The following is a 20,139-nucleotide window of genomic DNA, read 5'->3' as shown; positions in this document are numbered from 1 at the left end:
CACCCTGCTGGGCAGAGGGTGCCAGAGAGAGGGGCAGAGGCCTCGGGAGGGGGAGAGATGGACCCAGCTCACCTTGATCTTGGAGCCTGCGGTGCTGGGGCGGCCCTTCTTGTCTACATCCAGCTTCTCGGGAAAGAGCATCCGGAGGAAGGCCCTGGGCGGGGGAGAGGGGAGGTCGGAGGCACAGCTGGACCTTGGGTGCCCTCTCCCTGAGGTGGGGCTGCCTGGGTGCCTGGGACCCAGAGGGCACGCTGCACAGGATGGTTCTCCCCGAACGGGGGGCAGGGCAGTGTGAGGACGAGAACCGGAGGCTGGTTTCATCCTTTTGGTTCTTTGATTTATTTGCACTGTTACTTCTTCCTCTGTGACCATGCATGACTTGGGTAGCAAGTAAATAGAATAAGGTTGACTTAAGTAGTAAAATATTATATCCAGTGATGCAGCATCTCAGGCATCAGGGGCAGTTTTCTCTGTAGGAATCATCCTACATGCACAGGCTCACACGTGTGTGTCAAGAAATATGGACAAGAGGGGGCTGGCCTGGTGGCATAGGGTTTAAGTTCATCCACTCTGCTTTGCCGGCCCGGGGTTCACTGGTGCGGATCCCAGGCACAGACCTACACATGGCTCATCAAGCCACGCTGTGGTGGCGCCACACATACAAAATAGAGGGAGACTGGCAACAGATGTTAGCTCAGGGCCAATCTTCCTCACCAAAAAAACAAAAACAAAACAAAACAAAAACCCACCAGTGGTGGGAATGGGGATAGACTGCAATTTGGCATGAGGGATCTTTTTGGGGTGGCACAAATGTTCCAAACTGGATTGCGGTGATGCTTGTACAACTCTGTACCTCGACTAAAAGTCACTTGTTAAATTGGATGCATTCAATGGTATGTAGATTGTTCCAGTATAAGGCTGTATTACAATAATTACGTATGTAGCTTGAATTCTGTTGGATGTGGAATATATGGGACAGCGCTGCTCTAAATCAATGCATCTCAACCTCTCACATGAAGATGGGTCCCTGGGAGGCCCGTGAGGGGCGGAGCTTGTTAAAAGGCAGATTCTGGTTCACCAGGTTTGGGGTGGAGCCCCCGGTTCTGCATTTGTAACCTGCCCAGAGGACGCTCGCGTTGCTGGCCCGGGAGCCCCATTTCCAGCACTTTAAGAACCGCTGTCTTTTGACTTGATGCTATTGTTCCATTTGCTGTTTTTCTAGTTCCGTTGCTGCCTTCCCACTTGGCCGTCAGCTCAGGGAGAGTAGCGTGTCCTCTGTCTTGTTCGGGCCTCCATCCCCTCAAGTTCAAATGGGGTCTGGTACACAGCAGGGCTTGAACGAACTTTTGACGTGTCAAAAGCCAAGAGATGGAAGCTGGCACGCAGCTGTGGTCAGGGAGATGGATGTATATGCCTTGACACAGAAAAATGCCCAGCGTGGTGTGCTTCCACTGCGTCAATAGCGGAACTGTCTACACTCCACGTGGGTGCTGGGTTCACGGATGGGAGGGCTGCAAGGAGCTGCTCCTCAGGTTTCCTAACTTCTCCCTGTGGCCCTTGGGCTACCATTCCATCACAACCAGTCACTAGAGACACTGTTCCGGCCGCACAGTCACCCCCACCAAATCCGTGGTGCGATGGGAGCTCTGGGGAAGAGGGAGTGGTCCCTGGTCCTCCCCCATCCCCACTGTAGGGGGTGTTCCGCCCGGAGGCCCCCACGCCCGGGACCACTCACTGCTCACTGGTCTGCATCAGCTCTATGAGGTCGGAAAAGAGAACGTCCCGGTTCCTCTCGCAGAAGCCACTGACGTCATAGGATACCTGGAGGGAGGTGGTGTCGGGGGAGTGAGGGGCTGGGGCTTGGGTGTGGGGGGGCTTAGAGCCCAGGTGGTCGAGGGTCCCGTGTGGGGGCCTGCTGGGGGGTGAGAGGACTGGGGTGTCTATGGCTCAGAATAGGGGGCAGGAGGCGGGGCCTGTGGTCCCTGGAGGTCTGATGTTCAGGTTCAGGTTGGAGGGTGGGGCTGCAGCCTGGGTTGCAGGTGGCGGTTACAGCCCGGGTTGGGGGTGAGGGGCTGTAGCCTGGATCAGAGGCAGGGTGGGTGACAATTATAGCCCAGAGTCGGGGGTGGGGGTGGCAGCCTCCGCAGGGCGTCCCCAGGGGTCTGCTACTTAATTTGGAACCAAAAGGTCAGACTGAGTGTCTGTGTCACGGTGTGTCGGAGGGCTGGGGGCTGTGTCGGGGGAGGGGGACTTCAGCCAGGCTTGTGGGCTGGGTCTGCTATTCAAAGTTGGGGGGGCGCTCTCCATAGACCTGATCAGGGGGCTGAAGGAACACGGGAGCCCGTTTAGGGACTGGTGGGCTGCAGCATAGCCAGGGGACCCCTAGGGGTGCCCGCTGCCCATGTTAAGGTCAGTGGGAGAGTCTGCAGTCCTGTCGATCAGAAAGCAGGACCAAGGCCAGAGGCAGAGGCCAGTGGATGTCTACGGCCTTGGGTCCTCCAGCCCATTTTGGAGGACGGTATCTTGCAGCATGGGTCTGGGGTCTCCAAGTTGGGGTCAGAGGGTGGGGGGCAGTGTCCTGGGTCAGGGGGTTAAAGGGGTTTAGAACTCAGATTGCAGGTTGGGAGTCTGCTGCCCAACTTGGGGTCAGTGGCAGGGCGGTTCTGTCCTGTAAGGGACCCAGTGGGTTTCTGTAGCCCTGGCTAAAGGACCACAGTGGGGGGCCCAGGCCCGGTCCTGGGGGTTCGTGGAAGGAGGTCCCTGTTTCTGCTCAGAGGAGGGCAGGCTGGAGAAGGGCGTGGCTGGAATTCTGCAGCCCCGGCTGGGGGTCCCTGTGGGCTCCTTCCCTTCAGTTTGGAGGCTGCTGTGGGGCCCTGGGGTCTGTGAGGTGGGGCCCCTGCGGGACGCACCTTGCCTGCATAGTGGTGGATGACGAAGCCGCTGCTCCAGCTGTTGAAGTGCTCATGGGTGCCCACGGCCGCCTGCAGCTTCTGCAGCAGCGTCTGGTCGGCGCCCCCGCCCGTGGCATGCATGGTGGCGCACACGTCATCCAGGACGCTCATGATGCCTGGGGGGTTCTGCAGGGTGGGAGGGGGTCAGCCGCTCAGCCTGGCCCCTCCCCACCCCCATCCTGCTCGCTGGCAGCAGCGAGAGCTTCACTGGGGTATCGGGGGCAGAGAAGGGGGACTGCCCAACACAAGAGCAAAAGGTGATGCTGGGGGGCTGCTGTGGAAGCTTGGGGCACAGGGGGGATGAGGGACCCCATACGGGATCCATGTCTCTTTCCTTTCCCCAGCCAGAGGTGGCCCGGTGGGGCAACTGTCAGCTTTGACTCCTCTGGCCCTGAGCAAGCTGCCTGAAGGAATGTTTGTTGAGTGAATAAGTGAAAAGTGAGCAGGTGGCCAGAGAGAATGGATGAAGTGGCTGATGGGATAATTCAGCTGTGCTCAAGTCTCATAGGGCCTATTGGGGCCCTAACCCCCTCCCAGCTCTCCCAGTGAGACCCCCCTAAAGCTGGCCCCACCCTCACCAGCTTGTTTTCGATGAGGTCACAGACGATTTTGTTGTTGAAGTACTGGATGGGGGTCCAGCGGATGCCCTCCTGCACGTACTCCTCCTGGGGGCAGCAGAGGGGACAGGGAGGGGGGTGGGTGTCTGGGTAAGGGTGTGTGTGTTTCTAGAATGCATGCTCCACAAGGGTGGGTGAAGGAGGATGGCGGGTCCCCCCTGCCCTGTATCCCCTCATCTTATCGCTCATAACTGTCTCTAGTAACAAAGCCCATCGCCCTGGATGGGGCAGGCTGGAAGAGCCGACCCTGGCAGCCATGGACCACAGACAGACAGGAGCCGGTGGACAGATGCCTGGACTCCCTTGCTCCTGAGGTGGTCCAGTGCTGAGGTCTGCTCTGGAAGTTTCCCCCGGGGCCAGCAGAATTGATCCGCAGTAGCCTGCAGCATAAGCTGCTCATCCACGCACCCTATCCGGGCTCTTTTTCAATCCCTCTCTCACTTCCTCACTGCCCTCATATTTGCCCTGAATCCTTGTCTCAGGCTCTGCGTCTGCAGGATGGGTACAACGAAAACGGCGGGTGTCTTTGTCCATCCTGTTCGCGGTGGTCTCCCTGGCACTCCAAACAGTGCCTGGTACACAGCAGGTGCTTAATAAATAATCGGTGAAGGAATGAAGAAAGAGGCTATTTCTTCTGATGGAAGGCTCATGGTGGAGCCTGCGCAGGTCGGCAGACCGGAGTGGGAATGGGGTGCTGGGGCATCCCCTGGTTGCTCAGCGACCTTCATAGTCCTGTCCCCAACCCCAGTGTCCCCTGGCCTTGGCCACCTGGCTGTCCCTGCCCACCTGCTCAGCCTTCAGGGTGAGCTCGATGAAGATCTGCTGCAGCTTCTCGTTGACAAAGTTGATGCAGAACTGCTCAAAGCCGTTTTTCTGCCGGGGAGGAAGAGCGTCCTTTCCTCAGAGGGCTGATGCCGGAGGCTCCTGCGGCCGCCGGGCCAGCCCAGGGTGCACAGGGAGCACAGGGCGCGGGCGGGGGAGCAGAGGCCCTACCTGGAAGATCTCGAAGCCGTAGATGTCGAGTACACCGATACTGTACTCCTCCTGGGGCTTCTGCATGGCACGGTTGATGGCCTGTGATGCGGGCGGGGACAGTAGGTGAGTGGCAGCCTGTCATTCTCTCTCTCTCTTTTTTTTTTTGAGGAAGATTAGCCCTGAGCTAACATCTGCTGCCAATCCTCCTCTTTTTGCTGAGGAAGATTAGCCCTGAGCTAACTGCTGCCAATCCTCCTCTTTTTTTTTTTTTTTTGCTGAGGAAGACTGGCCCTGAGCTAACATCCATGCCCATCTTCCTCTACTTTATATGTGGGACGGCTATCACAGCATGGCTTTTGCCAAGTGTTGCCATGTCTGCACCTGGGATCCCAGCCGGCAAACCCTGGGTTGCCAAGAAGCAGAACGTGAGAACTTAACTGCTGCGCCACTGGGCCAGCACTCCTGCCACTCTCTTGATATGCTCATAGCCACGTTCACAGACCACGTCCCCTCACACCCGTCTCCCTCCTGCCTTCCCCAGCTCTGTGCTCGTCCTCTGGCTGATCAGTCACCCAGATGAGAAACCCAGGCATTAGAACATCTGCATTCCTGCCTTGGCAGCTGGCTCTACCCCTGAATCACGCTGCATCTCTTTTCTCATCTTTAAAATGCGTTCATCACAGCAACTACCTTACAGGGTTTTTTTCTAAGAATTAAATAAATTGATGCATATAACACACTTAGAATAGTGCCTGGCACACACTCGGGGCCATGTAATGCTGGCTACTATTGTCATCACTCATTTTTTTTTTTTTTTTTAGGAAGATTGGCCCTGAGCAGACATCTGTTGCCCATCTTCCTCTTTTGTTCTCCTCCCCAAAGCCCCAGCACATAGCTGTGTACTCTAGTTGTAAGTCATTCTAGTTCCTCAATGTGGGATGTCACCACCGCATGGTTTGATGAGCCGGGTGTAAGACCCGAACTGGCGCCCCAGGCCACCAAAGTGGAGCACGCGAACTTAACCACTCGTCCACAGGGCCCACCCCGTATTGTCATCTCTCTTGACCTTGACACTTCCCGTTCCCATCCACCGCCGGCCAGTCCATCACTTTGTCCTCCTGACAGTCCCCTCATGGCTCTCAAACGCACCCCCCTCTCTCCATCCCCACAGCAGCTATCCCAGTCGGGGCCTGGACCGCTCCGGCAGCACCCACCTTCCTGGGCTCGACACACACCCAGAGGGGGCCGCAGAATCTCCCCTCTGATCGCCTCCTCCCCTGCCTAACGCCTCCCACAGCGGGGGATTGGTGAAGCTGTGACAGGCAAGCCCGCCTCCCCGACTTGGCTGGTCCAAGCCCAGGGCCAGGGGCCTCTCCCCGCTCCTGCGCCCACCCCACTTGCCTCCACCAGGAAGTCGAAGAGACGGGCGTAGAGCCCCTTGGCCAGGGCATCGCGGGTGTAGGCCGCCTGCTCCACGTTGAGGGTCACGTCGATGGACTCGCTGCGCCCGCCCCAGCGGCTGTCCATCTTGCGGCTGGTCAGCTTTTCCTGCAGCCGCCCGCTGTCGATGCCCAGGAGGTAGGCGGGAAAGGCCAGGACTGCCGGGCGGGGGGGAAAAGGGAGCACCCGGTCAGGCTCTTGGGTTTCGTGCGGCCACTTCCATCTCTCCATTTTGCTCAGTGACATCAACATTGTCCTTGTGGGTTCTCACCTTCCGCGGGCCCAACTAGGAGGAAGCAGGTCACACGCGCGCGCATGCGCATGCGCGCGCGCCTCCAGCCCGCCCTCCCCCGCCCCCACACTCACGGTCCACACTTTCCACCCGGGCGTAATTCCCATCTTCGCAGAAGCTGATGTTTCCCAAGTGCAAGATCCCCGCCACGAGCTGCAGGACCAACTGCTGGACGTTGGGCGGGATCCCGATGACCTGCATGGCGCTCTGCGGACACAACGGGGACAGAGCCTGTGTCACAAATCCTGACTCCACCCTGTCCCCCGCCCAAGTCAGGCTTCTGGGGCCAGAATACGGACTCAGGGAGCCAGAACACCTGGCTCCCTGTTCTGGTCTTTCTTCCATTTGCTGTGTGACCTTGGGCAAGTCGCTGCACCTCTCTGGGCATCAGTTTCCTGACCTCTAACATGAGAAGCTTCCCAGGGCTGGAGTGGTGGTCAGTGCTCACCAGGGTCTCGTCGAAGTCGCTCCGGTCATCGGTGCCGTCCACCTTGTAGGTGTCCGATTGGTTGAGGTAGTAATAGTAGTCGGGGGTCATGAGCCCCAGGTTCTGTCGCTGCTCCTGGGAGGCCCCTTCCAGCAGCTGGAGGGTGAGTGATGCTCGTGCATCTGGCGCTGCACTGGCACAGCCCCTGTGAGCCCTGAGTCCTCACTGTCACGGGCTCCCGCACACTGACCCTCCCTTTGTCACCCCCTGGGCTCTAGCTCCATGGCCCCCTTCCTGGCACCTGGTAGTAGATGTGGAAGTTCCTCTCGTTTTCGTTCTGCATGACCACGCGGGATTTCTCCAGCAGGAAGTTGGAGATCCTTCCCCCGTCCGGCTCCCCGCCTCGGCTGAACTGGATCTCAAAGTACTTGCCCTGGACCCAAGGGAGCCCCGTCAGCCCCCAGGGAAGGATGGGGGCTGGGTCTTAGGAGGCTGGCCTCGTTCCCCTCCTCCCCATGTGAGTGCAACTTGCTTTTCTCTCCCCACCTCCCACTTGCTGACAGCTTGTGATTTCAGCCGCTTCTTCCCTCCAGCCTTTTTGCTTTGTTGTGTCCGGGGCCAGAGGGCCCTTTCCTCCCTCTGTGATGATTCAAGCCCTTCCTTGGGGCATCCAGCCCCGTGCCTGGCTCGTAGCAGCATCACATCTTATTGACCAGTTCCCCGCTCCCTCCACCACAACACAGAGGCCTCCATGTCTCTACGGGATGCTACTGGTTCCACAGATCCTAGATGTCTCCCGCGTGTTGTCCCGGAGCCCAGAGCAAGGGCCCCATAAGTCCCATCTTTGGTCTCTAACATCAACTGCGTTCTGCTCTGGCCAGAGGTGGGAGGACACAGAAGCCTCCTTATTTCTCCTTTCTGCCACCTCCATCCAATAACAGGACAAATTATGTCATCATATTACACAAGCACCTGTAACAGGTGATGTATACTCATTCTATTGAACAAGAAAGTGACACAAAGTAAAATGTAATTTTATGCTTTGAGGTTCATCCATGTTTTGTTTGTATCGGCAGTTTGAAAATATGTATTGCGTGATTCCATTTGGAGGAAGTTCCAGAACAATGAAACTAATCTATGGTGAAAAAAAAAAAAAATCAGAGGAGTGCTTGCTTCGGGCGTAAGGTGGGAGTAGAGATTGACGAGAAAGGACAGGAGGGAACCTTCTGGAGTGATGGGGATGTTTTGTGTATCCATAGGGGTTTGAGTCACACGGGTGTATGCATTTTTCCAAACTCAGTGAAGGGTCGACTTTAGATTTATGTGATTTGCTGTGTGCCAGTGTACTTCAAAAGAAATAAAAGAGAACTGCAAATTTATGTTAGACTATAATTAATGACCTGCATGCCAAAGCATTTCTGGGGCAAAGTGTAGTGTCTGCAGCTTACTTTATAGTGCATCCAAAAATAAGATATAGGGGTGGACATACGATAAAGCAAGGATAGTAAAATGTTAATGACAGAGTCTAGGAGATGAGAATACAGGTGTTCATTGTACTATCCTTCCAACTTTTCTGTGTATTTGAACATTTTAAAAACAAAATATTGGAGAAAATGCTTAAAATATAATTATATATTTTATAAATATATAAAATTATTTTATATATTTATTAGTGTATAAATTAATATAGGAAATAAAAAACTAATAATATCTAGAGAAACAGAAAAATCTTATTAGTGTATGGAGTTTACTAAGCCAGTTCCACGTGCAGGCACTGTACTGAAATTATTGAGGTCTATGAAATGAGATTAACATCATCCCCATTCTACGAATGAGAAAACAGAGGAGCCTCAGGAGGTTACATAATTTGTTTTGTCCAAGCCACAAATCTAAATAGCGAAAGAACCAGACCATAAATCCAGATGCGTTTATCTATTCTGTCCTCCATGAGGCCCAGCCCAGCACCTGACACAAAGACGGCTCCCAAGAACTGTTTGTTGAAAGAAAGAATAAATGGGACCTGAAATATGAACAGGAACAGACGTCGCCTGGTTGCAGCCAGGAGAACATTTAAGAATGTTACACAGACATGTCATGGCCTCCACCATGCTGCCCATGGGGGACTCTTTTTTCAGAAGGACCACAGCAGGAAGTGAGTCTCCCATACAGGAGCAGGCATTTCCGGGATTCTTGGGAATACAGGTGTGGGCGTGTCAGAAACTCACAAAACGACTGGAGTTGTTGTTGCGCACGGTCTTGGCGTTGCCGAAGGCCTCGAGCAGCGGGTTTGACTGCAGGATGATGTCCTTCACGTGCTGGGGAAAGAGGCAGATGGGGGTGGGAATAGGTGGGACTGGGCTGGGGTGGGGCGGGGAACTACCACGCAGTGGAGAGACCCAGCCCGTCCTTCTGTCCTTCTGTCCTTGCCTCACCTGGACCTTCTCGCCCCCGCCGGACACCTTGGAAATGTAGCCCATGATGTATTTGGCTGCCACCGTCTTCCCAGCTCCACTCTCTCCGCTGGGGGTGGGTGAGGAGAGGCACCATCAGCGGCCAGGGGTTGAGGGGGACGTGCCCTTTCTCGTGCCTGATCATTCCTTCATTTATTGCGCACCTACTGTGTGCCAGGCACTAGTCTAGGCACTGGGCATCCAATAGTGTACAAGACAGATAAGATTCCCCACCCTCTCGGAGCTAACAGATGACAGATGGATGATAATAGATTGAATAATAAAATCTATCATGGGTCAGAGAGTGACAAGGAAAGTGAAGCAGGCTAGGGGTGGAGAGGGATGGCCAGGCGCTGCTTGGATGGGGTGGTGATGATGTTGGGGCAGGGCCTGGGCAGGAGGGTCTGGGGTCCCCCCTCCCTACCTGATGATGACACACTGGTTCTCAGAGTCGATGAGCATGTTGCGGTACATGTTGTCCGTGAGGGCATAGATGTGCGGGGGATTCTCGTACTGGGCCTGGCAGGGGGAGATCAGGTCTCAGCCCGGGTTCGGGGGTGGAGGGGTCCCCGGGCTGTGCTTCCCACCCGGCCCCGGCCTCACCGCGCCCTGGTAGAGGTCGATCTCGCGGTCAGTGAAGTAGGGCATCTGTTTGAAGGGGTTGACGGAGATGAGCACGGAGCCGATGTAGGTCTGGGGCGTGGTTAAGGGCCATGTGGTGTCCTGGCTGGCTTTGCCCTCCCGGGCCCCTGTCCCCTCATCCTGCTCCCCTGGGGCCTCCTAGAGCCCCACTGCTCAGAGGAAAAGATGGAGACACTCAGATGCACCCTGGGTCTCAGGAAAAGAGGAGACTCGGTCCAGATTGGGGGAAATGGGCTATGCTGTGGCTGAGCTGCCCCAGGGCAGGGGGAGCAGTGGGGGCCACAGCTGCCCAACCAGAGCCCTGCTGTCACTTCATGTGTCCCCTCACCTCCCACCCCGTAGTCCCACTGCCCAACCCTCCCTCTGCTCATTTGCTCAGGCATCTTATGTCGCTTCTGTGCTGCGCGCCCTCTGCCACGCTTCCCTGCCTTCATCCCCAAGCCACCCCTCCATCCATCCGTCAGTCATCCTCCTGTCCCTCTGTCCTTCATCCGCGTGCCCCCGCCCACGGCCCAGGGTACGAAGATGTAGTCATCCATGAAGCGCTTGCGAAGGTTGCCCACGATGGCGTCCTCGGTGATCTGGGGCAGCAGCACCATGTCGTCCACGCCGCTCTGCTTCACGTTGTGGCTCTGCCAGTGGAAGCGCTCCTTGCTGCCCTGGGGGTCGGGGCAGTGGGATGGGGGTGAGCCACTGTGGGGGGTGGGGGGGGGACAGCGTTCCCGCCTGGCTCACCTCCCTCACCGGCTGCTGATTCTGCGCCACCTCTGTTCCTCGTTCCTCATCTTGGGGACCCCAGGCTCCCTGCCCCAGAGGAGGCAGCCAGACAGAAGGACAGCTCAGATGCATTCGTTAGCTGTCTGTTTGGGTCCCTCTGTCCACCCATCCCTCCACTCAGTGTCCTGCTGCTGTGAGGAGACGGCGATGCCAGGCCAAGCGGGCTGCCGCGCGCGGGGGAGGGAGTGGGGGAGGGAGTAGGGGTGGGCCTGATGGTGGAGTTGGCCTGCCATCCTCTCACTTCCCTTTCAGCCTCTGCTCTTCACTCCCCCGCCCCTCTCCCTGCCCAGTCCCAGGCTGTGTCCCTGACTTCTTGGTGGCATCTGACCCACTGTGCACCCCCTTCTTTCTCCTAGCCTCCTTCCTCCTGCTCCCTCCTCCTCTCTCGGGGTCATGCGCCCCAGCCCATCCCTCAGATCCTCTCAGCTGCCACGTGGCTGTGGCCTCTGTCCTCCCTGCTGGGCTATGACCCTGCTTCTCAGCTCCCACAGCCTTCCTGACCCCAGCCGCCGGCTTCTCCGTCCTCAGAGGGCCTTCTCCTGCCCCTAGCCGGCTCCAGCACCCTCCAAGACGCCTCCTTTGCCTTCTCAGTTCCTCAGTTTTTCATCAGATGGCCCCTTACTTAGGCCCCGAGGAGGAGAAGCACCATACAGTCTCCTCCCAAAGACCCCTCCGCCAGGAAGCCTTCCTGGAATGTTCTCTCCTTTTAGCCCCACGGAACCCATCGAGTGCCTTCAACACTTAAACACACTGGCTCCCTCAGGCCCCCTCTGTTTGGTAGACCCCTGCCGTGGGAAGAGTCCAGCTAAGAGAGTGACTGCGGCCTGGAGCGCCCCTATCTGGTGCACTCACGCCCAGATAAGATGCCCCTCCTCCAGGAAGCCCCTTGTCCCCAGACCAGGAGCTCTCGGAGGGCAGGGACGAACTGAGCCCTTTCTCAGCCCCAGCAGAGAGGACCTAGCGAATGAAAAAGGAACAAGGAACAAGGGTGAAGAAAGAAACCCAGCTTCAGAGGAAAACCTCAAGAGCAAAGGATGCTGGAAACGGAAGTCAAGTCTTCAAAGATGACCAGCACTTGCCAGGCAGACGGGACAAGGGCAAGGATCAAGCAGGAGGGTCCATGGGCAACTGTAGGGCCAAGGTGGATGAGGCGCAATCTCTCCTGGGGGCACTGGGGAGCCACGGAAAGTTCTTGAGCAGGAGAGGTGCACGGTCAGATTCCAGACACGTAGAGGAGGGTTTGAAGAAGAATCCATGGACATTAAAGAAGCACAGCTTTTGGTGTGGGGCAGATCTGGGTTCTAATTCTGGCTGGGTGTCCTAACACTGCCTCAGTGACCTCATCTGTAAAAGGGGAGAAGCAGCCTCGCTTCCCACGGTTGAGGTGAGGGGTGAACTGCTCTGGGGAATAAAGTGGGTGGGGGGCTGGTGCTTGTCCCCAGCCCGGGCCGTGGTGAAGATGGGCCAGGCAGGGAGCACGTGACAGAATTAACATCACCAAGCACCTTTGACACGCTTGATGCTGGGGCAGTGGGGATATTGCCAATATTATTGACAAGCCTCACGGCAGCTCAGTGGGGTGAGGGCTAGGAGGGAAACTGAGGCTCGAGAAGGCAGTAGTTTACACCTGACTAAGGATACAGCTGAGTTGTTTCCAAGGGTGTGGGATTCGAATCTGGGTCCCTCTGACAGCAAAAGCCGGGCTCCTGTGTCTACACCCACAAGGGGCTGGGACCCCAGGGGTGTTGGGCTGGAACTTGAAAGTCAAGATGGACTTTGATTTGGAGCGGGGAGAGAGGGTGTACCAGGCCAGGGAACCCCTCAAACAGCTTCCAGCCTAGTAGTCAGAGTGCGTTTTTCATATGGCTAAGCCGACTTCTTTGCCCTGTGGCTTCCCCTCCCCCTCCCATTCATGCATCCAGAAAGAGTTCTTGAGCGCCTACTGTGTGCTGGGAACGTGGGCCTCCAGAAGAACTCTTTCAGTTCCTCACTGTGTTGCTTCTGACCCTTTGCAGATGCTGATCCCTCTGCCCAGAACATCCTTCCTGCATGATTAGTGCCAGGCCATCCTTCAGACTCAGCTCAGGTGACGCCTCCTCAGAGAAGACCTCCCTGACCTCAGACCAGATCAGGTGCTCCCTCTGGACTCCCGCAGCTCACTGGGTGTCCCTCACTATAGCTCCAACCACATTCTGGATGTCACACCCGTGAACCGATTCTTTTGGTGTTTGAGCTCCTGAGGGCAGGGGCTCAGGGAAGGCCTGGCAGAATGAGGCACCGGGGCTCGTTGGAATGAATGAAGCAAGGAACAAGGTAGTGCATGAAGGAATAGAGGGAGATCAGCCAGGGCCAGGTCCTGAAGGGCCTTGAATGCCAAGCAAAAGGATTTGGACGTGACTGTCAGTGGCTTAGAGAGCTCTTAGCCGGGCCCTACTGCTCCTGGGGACACTTTAAGAATCATGGGAGCAGTTTTTTTTTTTTCTTTTTTGAGGAAGATTAGCCTTGAGCTAACATCTGCTGCCAATCCTCCTCTTTTTGCTGAGGAAGACCGGCCCCGAGCTCACATCTGTGCCCATCTTCCTCTACTTTATATGTGGGACGCCTACCACAGCATGGCTTGACAAGTGGTATCATGTCCGCACCCGGGATCCGAACTGGTGAACCCCGGGCCGCCGAGAAGCTGAACGGGCGCACTTAACCACTGAGCCACTGGGCTGGCCCCAGGGGAGCAGTTTTGATTGTCCCAGGACGGCGACACGGCTGGCATTTTCAGGGGGCCCCAGGTCCCTGATTTTCACCCAAATAATTATCCTGCCCGTGGCTCTCCCCATCCCCTCTCCCCCAACAGATGCTCATGTAAGTGACAAACCTGTTTGTGATCGTTGTAACCTAGGACCAAATTCTATTTTACATCTAAACTGAAAATCTCTGTTTTTCTGGACCCGCGATACCCTCTGCATTTCCCAGGAATGTGACTAGCCCGCATCAAGGGAGATTTTAGTCTTGTTCCGATTTCACGAAGGGTCGTTCAGCGTTTTGGAAGCCACGCTGCTGGTGGTGTTATCGCGGCCAACACCCGCTCAGCACCGACCTGCGCGGAGGGCTGCCAGCTCCTGGAGACACACCTGTCCAGGTGCGCGCGCACCTGGCGGCTCCGGTGGGCCTTCTAGAGCCGCGGGCCCGAGCGCTTTCATCTTTGCGCGCGGATTTTATTCTAAGTGACCTTCTCCGCGTTACCGGGGATCCCATTCCTGATTTTTGAAACGAGGGGAGTCGGTGTATTTCACGGTCTGTGAATTTCACTTCCGGGTTTAGGGGGCCTGCCGAGATGCTTGCGATGAGAAGGGGGTCGGGGCGGGCGGGCGATGCGCTAAGAACCCGGGAGGCAGCGGGAAGGGCGGGGGGCGGGGACCAAGTACTGGCAGCAGCAGCGCCGAGGGGGCGGGAGGGGGCCGGCGACCCAGGCGGAGCAGGAGGTCAGCCGGGAGGTCGGAGGCCGCCAGGATTGGGGGGAGCCCGCGGGTGACAAGGACCCGATGGGAGAAGCAGGGAGCCGTCGTCCGGACCTCGAGCAACCGAAGCGCATCCGAGCTCCCCGGAGACGCAGAGGGACCGAGCGCGCGGGTGACCTCGGGGTCGGAAGCCGGATGGGCAGCTCCGGGAATGAAGACGGCTTTGGACCGTCTGCGGCGGAGACGGGGACGACGGAAAGAGGCTTCGGGGAGGGGTGGGGTCGGCGAGCGTGTTTCCTGTTTTCAAGATGCGCAGAGCAGAGTGTGTTGGGGAGGAGAGAAATTCGGGAGGGAAGTGGCATCGTTCGCGGGCCGGTGGGGCAGGAGTGGGGCCGGGGGTCTGCTCTCTGCCTCAGTCGGTCCGGGGGTGGGATATGGGGGTGGGGGGCGGTAACAGGAAGTGGATTCTCTCTCTGAAGAGCTCGAGGGGTGGGGCCTGGGCTGGTCACTATGGTAACTAACAACAGGGAACCGCAACAATAGTGAACACCCCACTGGGTGTTATTCTGCGCCAGACTCTGGGCTAAGCTTTTTGGGCAAATTACTTCATTTCATCCTCTCCACTCACGCTGAGGTCGGCACTATGACTAGGTTCACTTTGCCGAAGAGAAAACGACGGCACAGAGAGGTTAGGTGTCCTTCTCAAGGTCACACAGCATGAAGGGAAGACCTAGGGGGAAGTCTCTCGACGCTGTCCCTCCCCAGCCTGGTCTGGGTGGGAGGTGGCCGGGGTTGGGCTTCCAGTCAGATGAGGATGGGGTGGAGACAAGATGGGTGCTGTCCAGGGTTTCCGCTTGGGGGTCAGCCCGCCTCCATGTCCCTGGGCCCCCTGAGGCTGAGCTGACCCTCAGGGCTACTTCCTTCCTTTCTCTGAGGTCAGAGGCCCACAGGCCGGCTGTGTCTAGCTGGCTCTCCTGGCCCCAGAACTCGGTCCCTCTTCCTGTCCCTCGCTGCCCGCCCTCCCAGCTGAGTGGCCCTCTGCCTCTCGCATCCCCTGCCATCTCTCCCTCTGTCTGCCTCCCCAGGCCCCCGGGACCCCAGCTCCGCTCCAAGCTCCATGCGATCGGAAAATCCACAGTCGTTTGTGATAGAGGGCAGGAGAGTGTGGCTCAAGTGGGTACAGCGTGTGGGAGGACAGTCAGGAACTGGAGCATGAGACGGATTGGGTGTGAGGCCTGGATTGACACTTGACTGACTATGTGACCCCAGGGAGGCCACTTCACTTCTCCAAGCCTCTGTTTCCCCATCTGTAAAATGGATTCCATAATAAACCTCCTCTGTGGGTTTGCTGAGAGGAGTAACTGAGCCAGTGTAGACCGCTGAAGCACTGTGGTGCCTCAGGAAGTGACAGCTGGTGGCCTCAAGAGCATTTAGTGTGAGTGATCCGAGTTTGACAGAGGATATGGGAGCTGGCCAATATAGACTTGTCCAATGAATGAATGAATGAATGAATGAAGTACCATGGGGATGAGATGCCCCCAGCCCTGTGTCATGGGTATCCCTCTCTCTGTGGCCCCCACGTCTCATGGGTCAAGTCGAAACTGTTTGTTCCTAAGTCTCTTCCTTGGGGGTGGGGGTGCAACGAAGAGGCTGTGGTCACAGTAGACCACAAGCTGAATATGACTCAACCTGCTGATGCTCTTGTGAAAGACAGTCAGGGGCTCGAGGTGGCTGGGGTGGGAGGTGAGAGGTAGCTTCCAGCTTCATTTCATCAGAGAGGTGCCCCCGACCCAAGGCAGAGGGCCTGGGAGGTTGGGCTGCCCTGCTGCTGAAGGAGGGAGGGCCTGCTTGTGACCCAGGGGGTGGCTCCTGTGGGCTGGGGCCATGGAATCCTGGAGGGAACCCACTTCTTGAGCCCCTACTGTGCGTGGAGGGAGGTGGGGACCAGGCTTAAATGCTTGGGGAACTCGGTGACCCCCAAGTGGGCAAAGTGAGTTGCCCAAGGTAGACGGTGGGTCCACATCAGATGGTGCTAAGGAGAGGTGGGGTGGTCAGAGAGGGCTTCCTGTAGGAGGCAGGCCTTACAACATGAACTTCCCCGGCAGGGTTGGTGGTGGTGGCAGCAGGTGCCACGGGCCAGGAAGGCCTTGGGTGTGTGGGGGACACCGGGATTCTCATTTCTTTGGAACAGAAAGTCCAGGTCGAAATGAGGCAGCCGGGGGTGTGTGGGGGCCAGCACATCCCCCCGGGGTGGCCTCTCTTCTTGGAGGAGGAGAAGTTGTAGGTCAAGGTGGCTGTTAAAAGTGAGACCTCGGGGTGGGGTGTCACTGACTTGAAATCCTCTGCCACTTTGGCTTGTACGTACGGCAGCTCGCTGCCTCAGTTTCCTCATCTGGAAAATGGGAAGCTGTGCAGATTCAGCGAGGCACATCCGGTCAAGCGGAAATGCCAGCTTCCCTCCTCACTGCCGGCAGCAGCAGCCTTAAGCTGGCCAGTCCCACTGGCACAGGGCGCGGGCCCAGGAGGAAGGGCCAGTTGGGGGAGTTTTTGCAATTTGCCCCAACGGCTCTGGCCTCCCTTCTCCTGGGTGCCGATGAGCAGAGCGCCAGACTGGAGAGAGCAACAAAACAGCCACTTCCTTCCTCGCCCGGGTCCTCGGAGCTGTGGTTGCCAGCCGGCAGGGAGGAGATGAGCAGCTGCCGAGGCTGTGGGTGCTGGAGCAGCCCGGGGGCCCCCGGCCCCGCCCTGGCCCCTGGGGTGCCCCGGAGCCTGAGTCCTGCCCTCCCCCAACTCAGTGGGGTTCCGGGGCCACACCTTGCATGACTACACCCTGAAGACAACACTCTCACTTCCAACCGCGCCCAGGGTCTCCCCTTCCCTTGGGGAGCGGGGGATCTCGTTTCCTTTTCGGCCATTATCCAACATAGGGGGACCCTTGTCCTTCTAGGGTTGTCGGATTGCTGGGGCTGCCATCCCTCCATTCACAGCTGGAGAGCTGGGACCCTGAGCTGCTCGGAACCTGGCCCGAGCCCGTGGCCTCGCCTCTCTCTGGCCCCCAAGGCAGGCCTGTCCCTGACCCCTCGGTCTCCCTCACTCTTCACTTCCAGTCAACTGGAGGTCTTATTGATTCTCCCTCCCAACTCTCTCATGGCCCCCAGCTTTGAGAGCCCCTGGACCACACAGCCAAATCATGGGTCTCCCTACTTCATGTCTGTTCTTTAAAAACAATCACCATTACATTCACGTCACCACCATCACCAACCGAGGACAACCAATTGCTGCCTTCACTTGCCTGCCCCGCCACCGAAGTCAAACAGAAACTGCTGATAACCCCAATTCCAGCACCGCCAGCCTACAGCAAACAGAAACAACGACCGATGCCGCCAGCGTTTTCCCGCCATCACCTGCCGCCGTCACCATCCATCACGCCCACCAGCAGCAACCCATCATAACCACTCACCATCAGCAACAACCATGATCCCAATACTCGCCATCAACAACCACACATAACCGACTGCCGTAGAAGCAGCAATCCACAATACCCCTTTCAAAAACCAACAATGCATCGCCATCATTCCCCAGACCATCAGCCCAAACCGGCAATGAATGACCACCAGCGAACGACTGCCACCAAGGCCACCCAACTCCGAATAACAGCGACCCCTGACTGCCATCATTCCATGGATCAACCCTCCAGCTGAAAACAATGACCCTCAACTACCACCCCACCCCCAAGAACCATTGGTACCACCACTTGCACCAACCAACGGCACCAACCCAACAACCATTATTCAACAGCATCTCCTCTTCTACAACCGAGAATGAGTGCTTTCTCCCCATGCCGTCGCTAATGCCCGCCATGAATGACCTTTCCCCCAGCAGTGGTTACTGTGTATTGAGTGCATCTTATATTCTCTATGAAGTACTTTATGAACATTGTTTCATTGAATCTTTCAATGCTCTTCCTGGCTCCCATCACCCCTCCAGGAGGATGTCAGCACCCCTAGACAGAGGTATTGGCCTTATGGATGGGTTCCACTCTTTTTCTCCTCTCTGGTCCTCTGGGGTGAGTTTCTCTCTTCCCAGACCCCTTTGGCCAAGCAAGCCGTTGACTAAGCATTTCATATGGCTTCCTTGGGGAGGGGGTGTTGCTTTTTTCTCAAGTAGCAAATCCTCTGCTGTGTTCTTTTGATCAAAGTCTGCCCATCTGAGCTCCAGTCTTCTTGGCTCCATCCTTCTTGGAAGACTTTCCATCTAAAGCCCAGAGCTCTCGCTGATGGTTTGGCTGTGAATTCCCCAGAGGGGTCCTTGGCCAGTGATGCCCAATAAGATGTCCTCTCAGACTAACACAGTCTCTTCCTCTTGGTCTACCTCTGTGCCTCTGCCTTGGTCACCCGCCTCCTGCAACTGCCGGCAGCCCTGCAGTTGTCATCACCGGCTCTGTGACTGCCCCCACCACACGCCCTCCTTGATAGAATGACCAAGAATGAAAGCTGAAGTGGCTTGCAGATGCGTGGGGCCGTGGGGATGACTGCTATAGCCATCTCAAGCTCTCTTTTAGTGTGTGTGGTGTGACGCTGCTGGATCTAGCCCCACAACAGTGACGGTCTCCCCAACTCGAGCACCACGATCATCATCAGACCTCAACCTCACCAGGCGGCAACGCCTCAGCGGCAGTGTCTCGCCCACCATCCTTGCACAGAAGCGTACCAGTGGTGGTGTGGACATGCTGGGTCTCATTATCGCCTGCTTCTGTGCTTGCTACAGCCAGCTCACCTCTGTCACCCACACAGGCACGCTGTCACTACACCGCCACTGCACCCCACTGCCCATTGGACACAACTTCCCCTCCCAGCTGTGGACTCAGAGTGGCTAAACCCTCTGGAGTTCCAACAGAGAGGTCCCCAAAACATCTTTCACATCTCAACAGACCCAAACATGACATATGTGGGAACGGAGGCACAGAGAGGGGAAGTGACTTGCCCAAGGCCTCACAGGGAGATGAGAGAGCAAGCTGGGCTGGAAACTGGGTTCCCTAAGCCTCAGGGGTATGGGCTATGTCCCTGTCCCTGGGGACACTGTGGGATCCCTCAGGGCCATCTTCTGTCCTCCAGTTACTGCTCCACCTTTGGTCCCCCAATGCCATTCTGGCGTTCTGCCCACCATCAGATGGGAGTTGACTCCTGGTGAGGGATGCTGGGGGCACCTGAGCCACACTGAGGCACCCCAAAGGGTCCACCGTGCTCCTCCCCATGGCCCCACTTTCTGATGGTGGCCTCCAGGGCACCTCCACCTGCCTGGTGCCCCCCACCCTGGCGCTTCAGGGCCCACCCTGAAGGACTTACCATGGTGGGGGTGGCGTCTGGGCCCCTGGGGGGGGCACCCGAATGGGTGGTGGCAGGGGTGTAGGCTCAGGGGGTCCTCGGGGGTGGCTTGGGCATGACCCTGCTCCTGCTCCTTCACCGGACTCCCAGGCTTACTTAGTTCCTGTTACAACAGCCCCCTTCTCACTTCCTTTGGCGGGAGGGGCCGCGGCGACAGGGGAGGGAAGCTGGGCCCCAGGGCGGGGAGACAGCTCGAGCAGCAGCGGCAGGGCTGGGCAGCTGGCTGTTCGGGGCTCTGTGCCTGCAGGGAGAGGTCCAGGATTGGTGGCAGCCGCTGCCAGACCCCAGAAGCCCCTTTGGCCACTCCTCAGGGACACGGGCTGCAGCAACCAGCACACAGGTCAGCTGGCTGCAGGACTGACCGCTCTGTTCAGGGTGACCCTAGGAAGCATTGGGCTGCTCCGGTGTTTTCAACACCACTTCAGATGTGTGTGCACTCCGGGCATCCCTGGGTGTGCATTCCTCTTCCAGAGCGGCCTCTGCTGGTCCTTCCTCCACACATAGGGCCCCTGGTGTTGGCCCATGGCCTGATCTTTGGGGGAGCAGGAGGTCACGTCCTGGTCTCCTCTTGATGTTTGAAGAAATGGCAGTTCCTACAGGTTGTCACCTCCCCGTGCCCCCCAGGGAGGAGGTGGCTGAGGCAGAAGCCCGCCCTCAGAGAGCCGGGCAGGGAGGCCAGAGGACCGGGATACCCCGTGTGCCAGGCGGCACATCATCCTGCCTAGAGGGCGT

The 20,139-nt window shown here is 57.4% G+C and overlaps 1 protein-coding gene across 1 annotated transcript in view; it reads right to left on the bottom strand.

Annotated features, from left to right (window-relative positions):
- The window catches only part of MYO1F (myosin IF), a 32,228-nt gene extending 12,233 nt beyond the window's left edge, over positions 1–19,995 (bottom strand). The window contains exons 1-17 of the mRNA XM_070623810.1: positions 19,770–19,995; positions 19,369–19,648; positions 10,316–10,453; positions 9,756–9,845; positions 9,577–9,671; positions 9,135–9,222; positions 8,928–9,017; positions 7,004–7,135; positions 6,724–6,858; positions 6,350–6,482; positions 5,945–6,141; positions 4,562–4,642; positions 4,355–4,441; positions 3,530–3,616; positions 2,910–3,077; positions 1,736–1,821; positions 73–154 (exon numbers count right to left, since the gene is read on the bottom strand). Of these exons, the coding sequence (XP_070479911.1) occupies positions 73–154; positions 1,736–1,821; positions 2,910–3,077; positions 3,530–3,616; positions 4,355–4,441; positions 4,562–4,642; positions 5,945–6,141; positions 6,350–6,482; positions 6,724–6,858; positions 7,004–7,135; positions 8,928–9,017; positions 9,135–9,222; positions 9,577–9,671; positions 9,756–9,845; positions 10,316–10,453; positions 19,369–19,371 (1,692 nt within the window). The 5' untranslated portion in view covers positions 19,372–19,648; positions 19,770–19,995. The remainder of the gene's footprint in view (positions 1–72; positions 155–1,735; positions 1,822–2,909; positions 3,078–3,529; positions 3,617–4,354; positions 4,442–4,561; positions 4,643–5,944; positions 6,142–6,349; positions 6,483–6,723; positions 6,859–7,003; positions 7,136–8,927; positions 9,018–9,134; positions 9,223–9,576; positions 9,672–9,755; positions 9,846–10,315; positions 10,454–19,368; positions 19,649–19,769) is intronic.
- Between the last annotated feature and the right edge of the window lie 144 nt (positions 19,996–20,139).

This window comes from Equus przewalskii, chromosome 6, assembly GCF_037783145.1.
Source record: "Equus przewalskii isolate Varuska chromosome 6, EquPr2, whole genome shotgun sequence".
In the NCBI taxonomy this organism is placed as follows: domain Eukaryota; kingdom Metazoa; phylum Chordata; class Mammalia; order Perissodactyla; family Equidae; genus Equus; species Equus przewalskii.
This window is presented reverse-complemented; position numbering and strand designations above follow the sequence as displayed.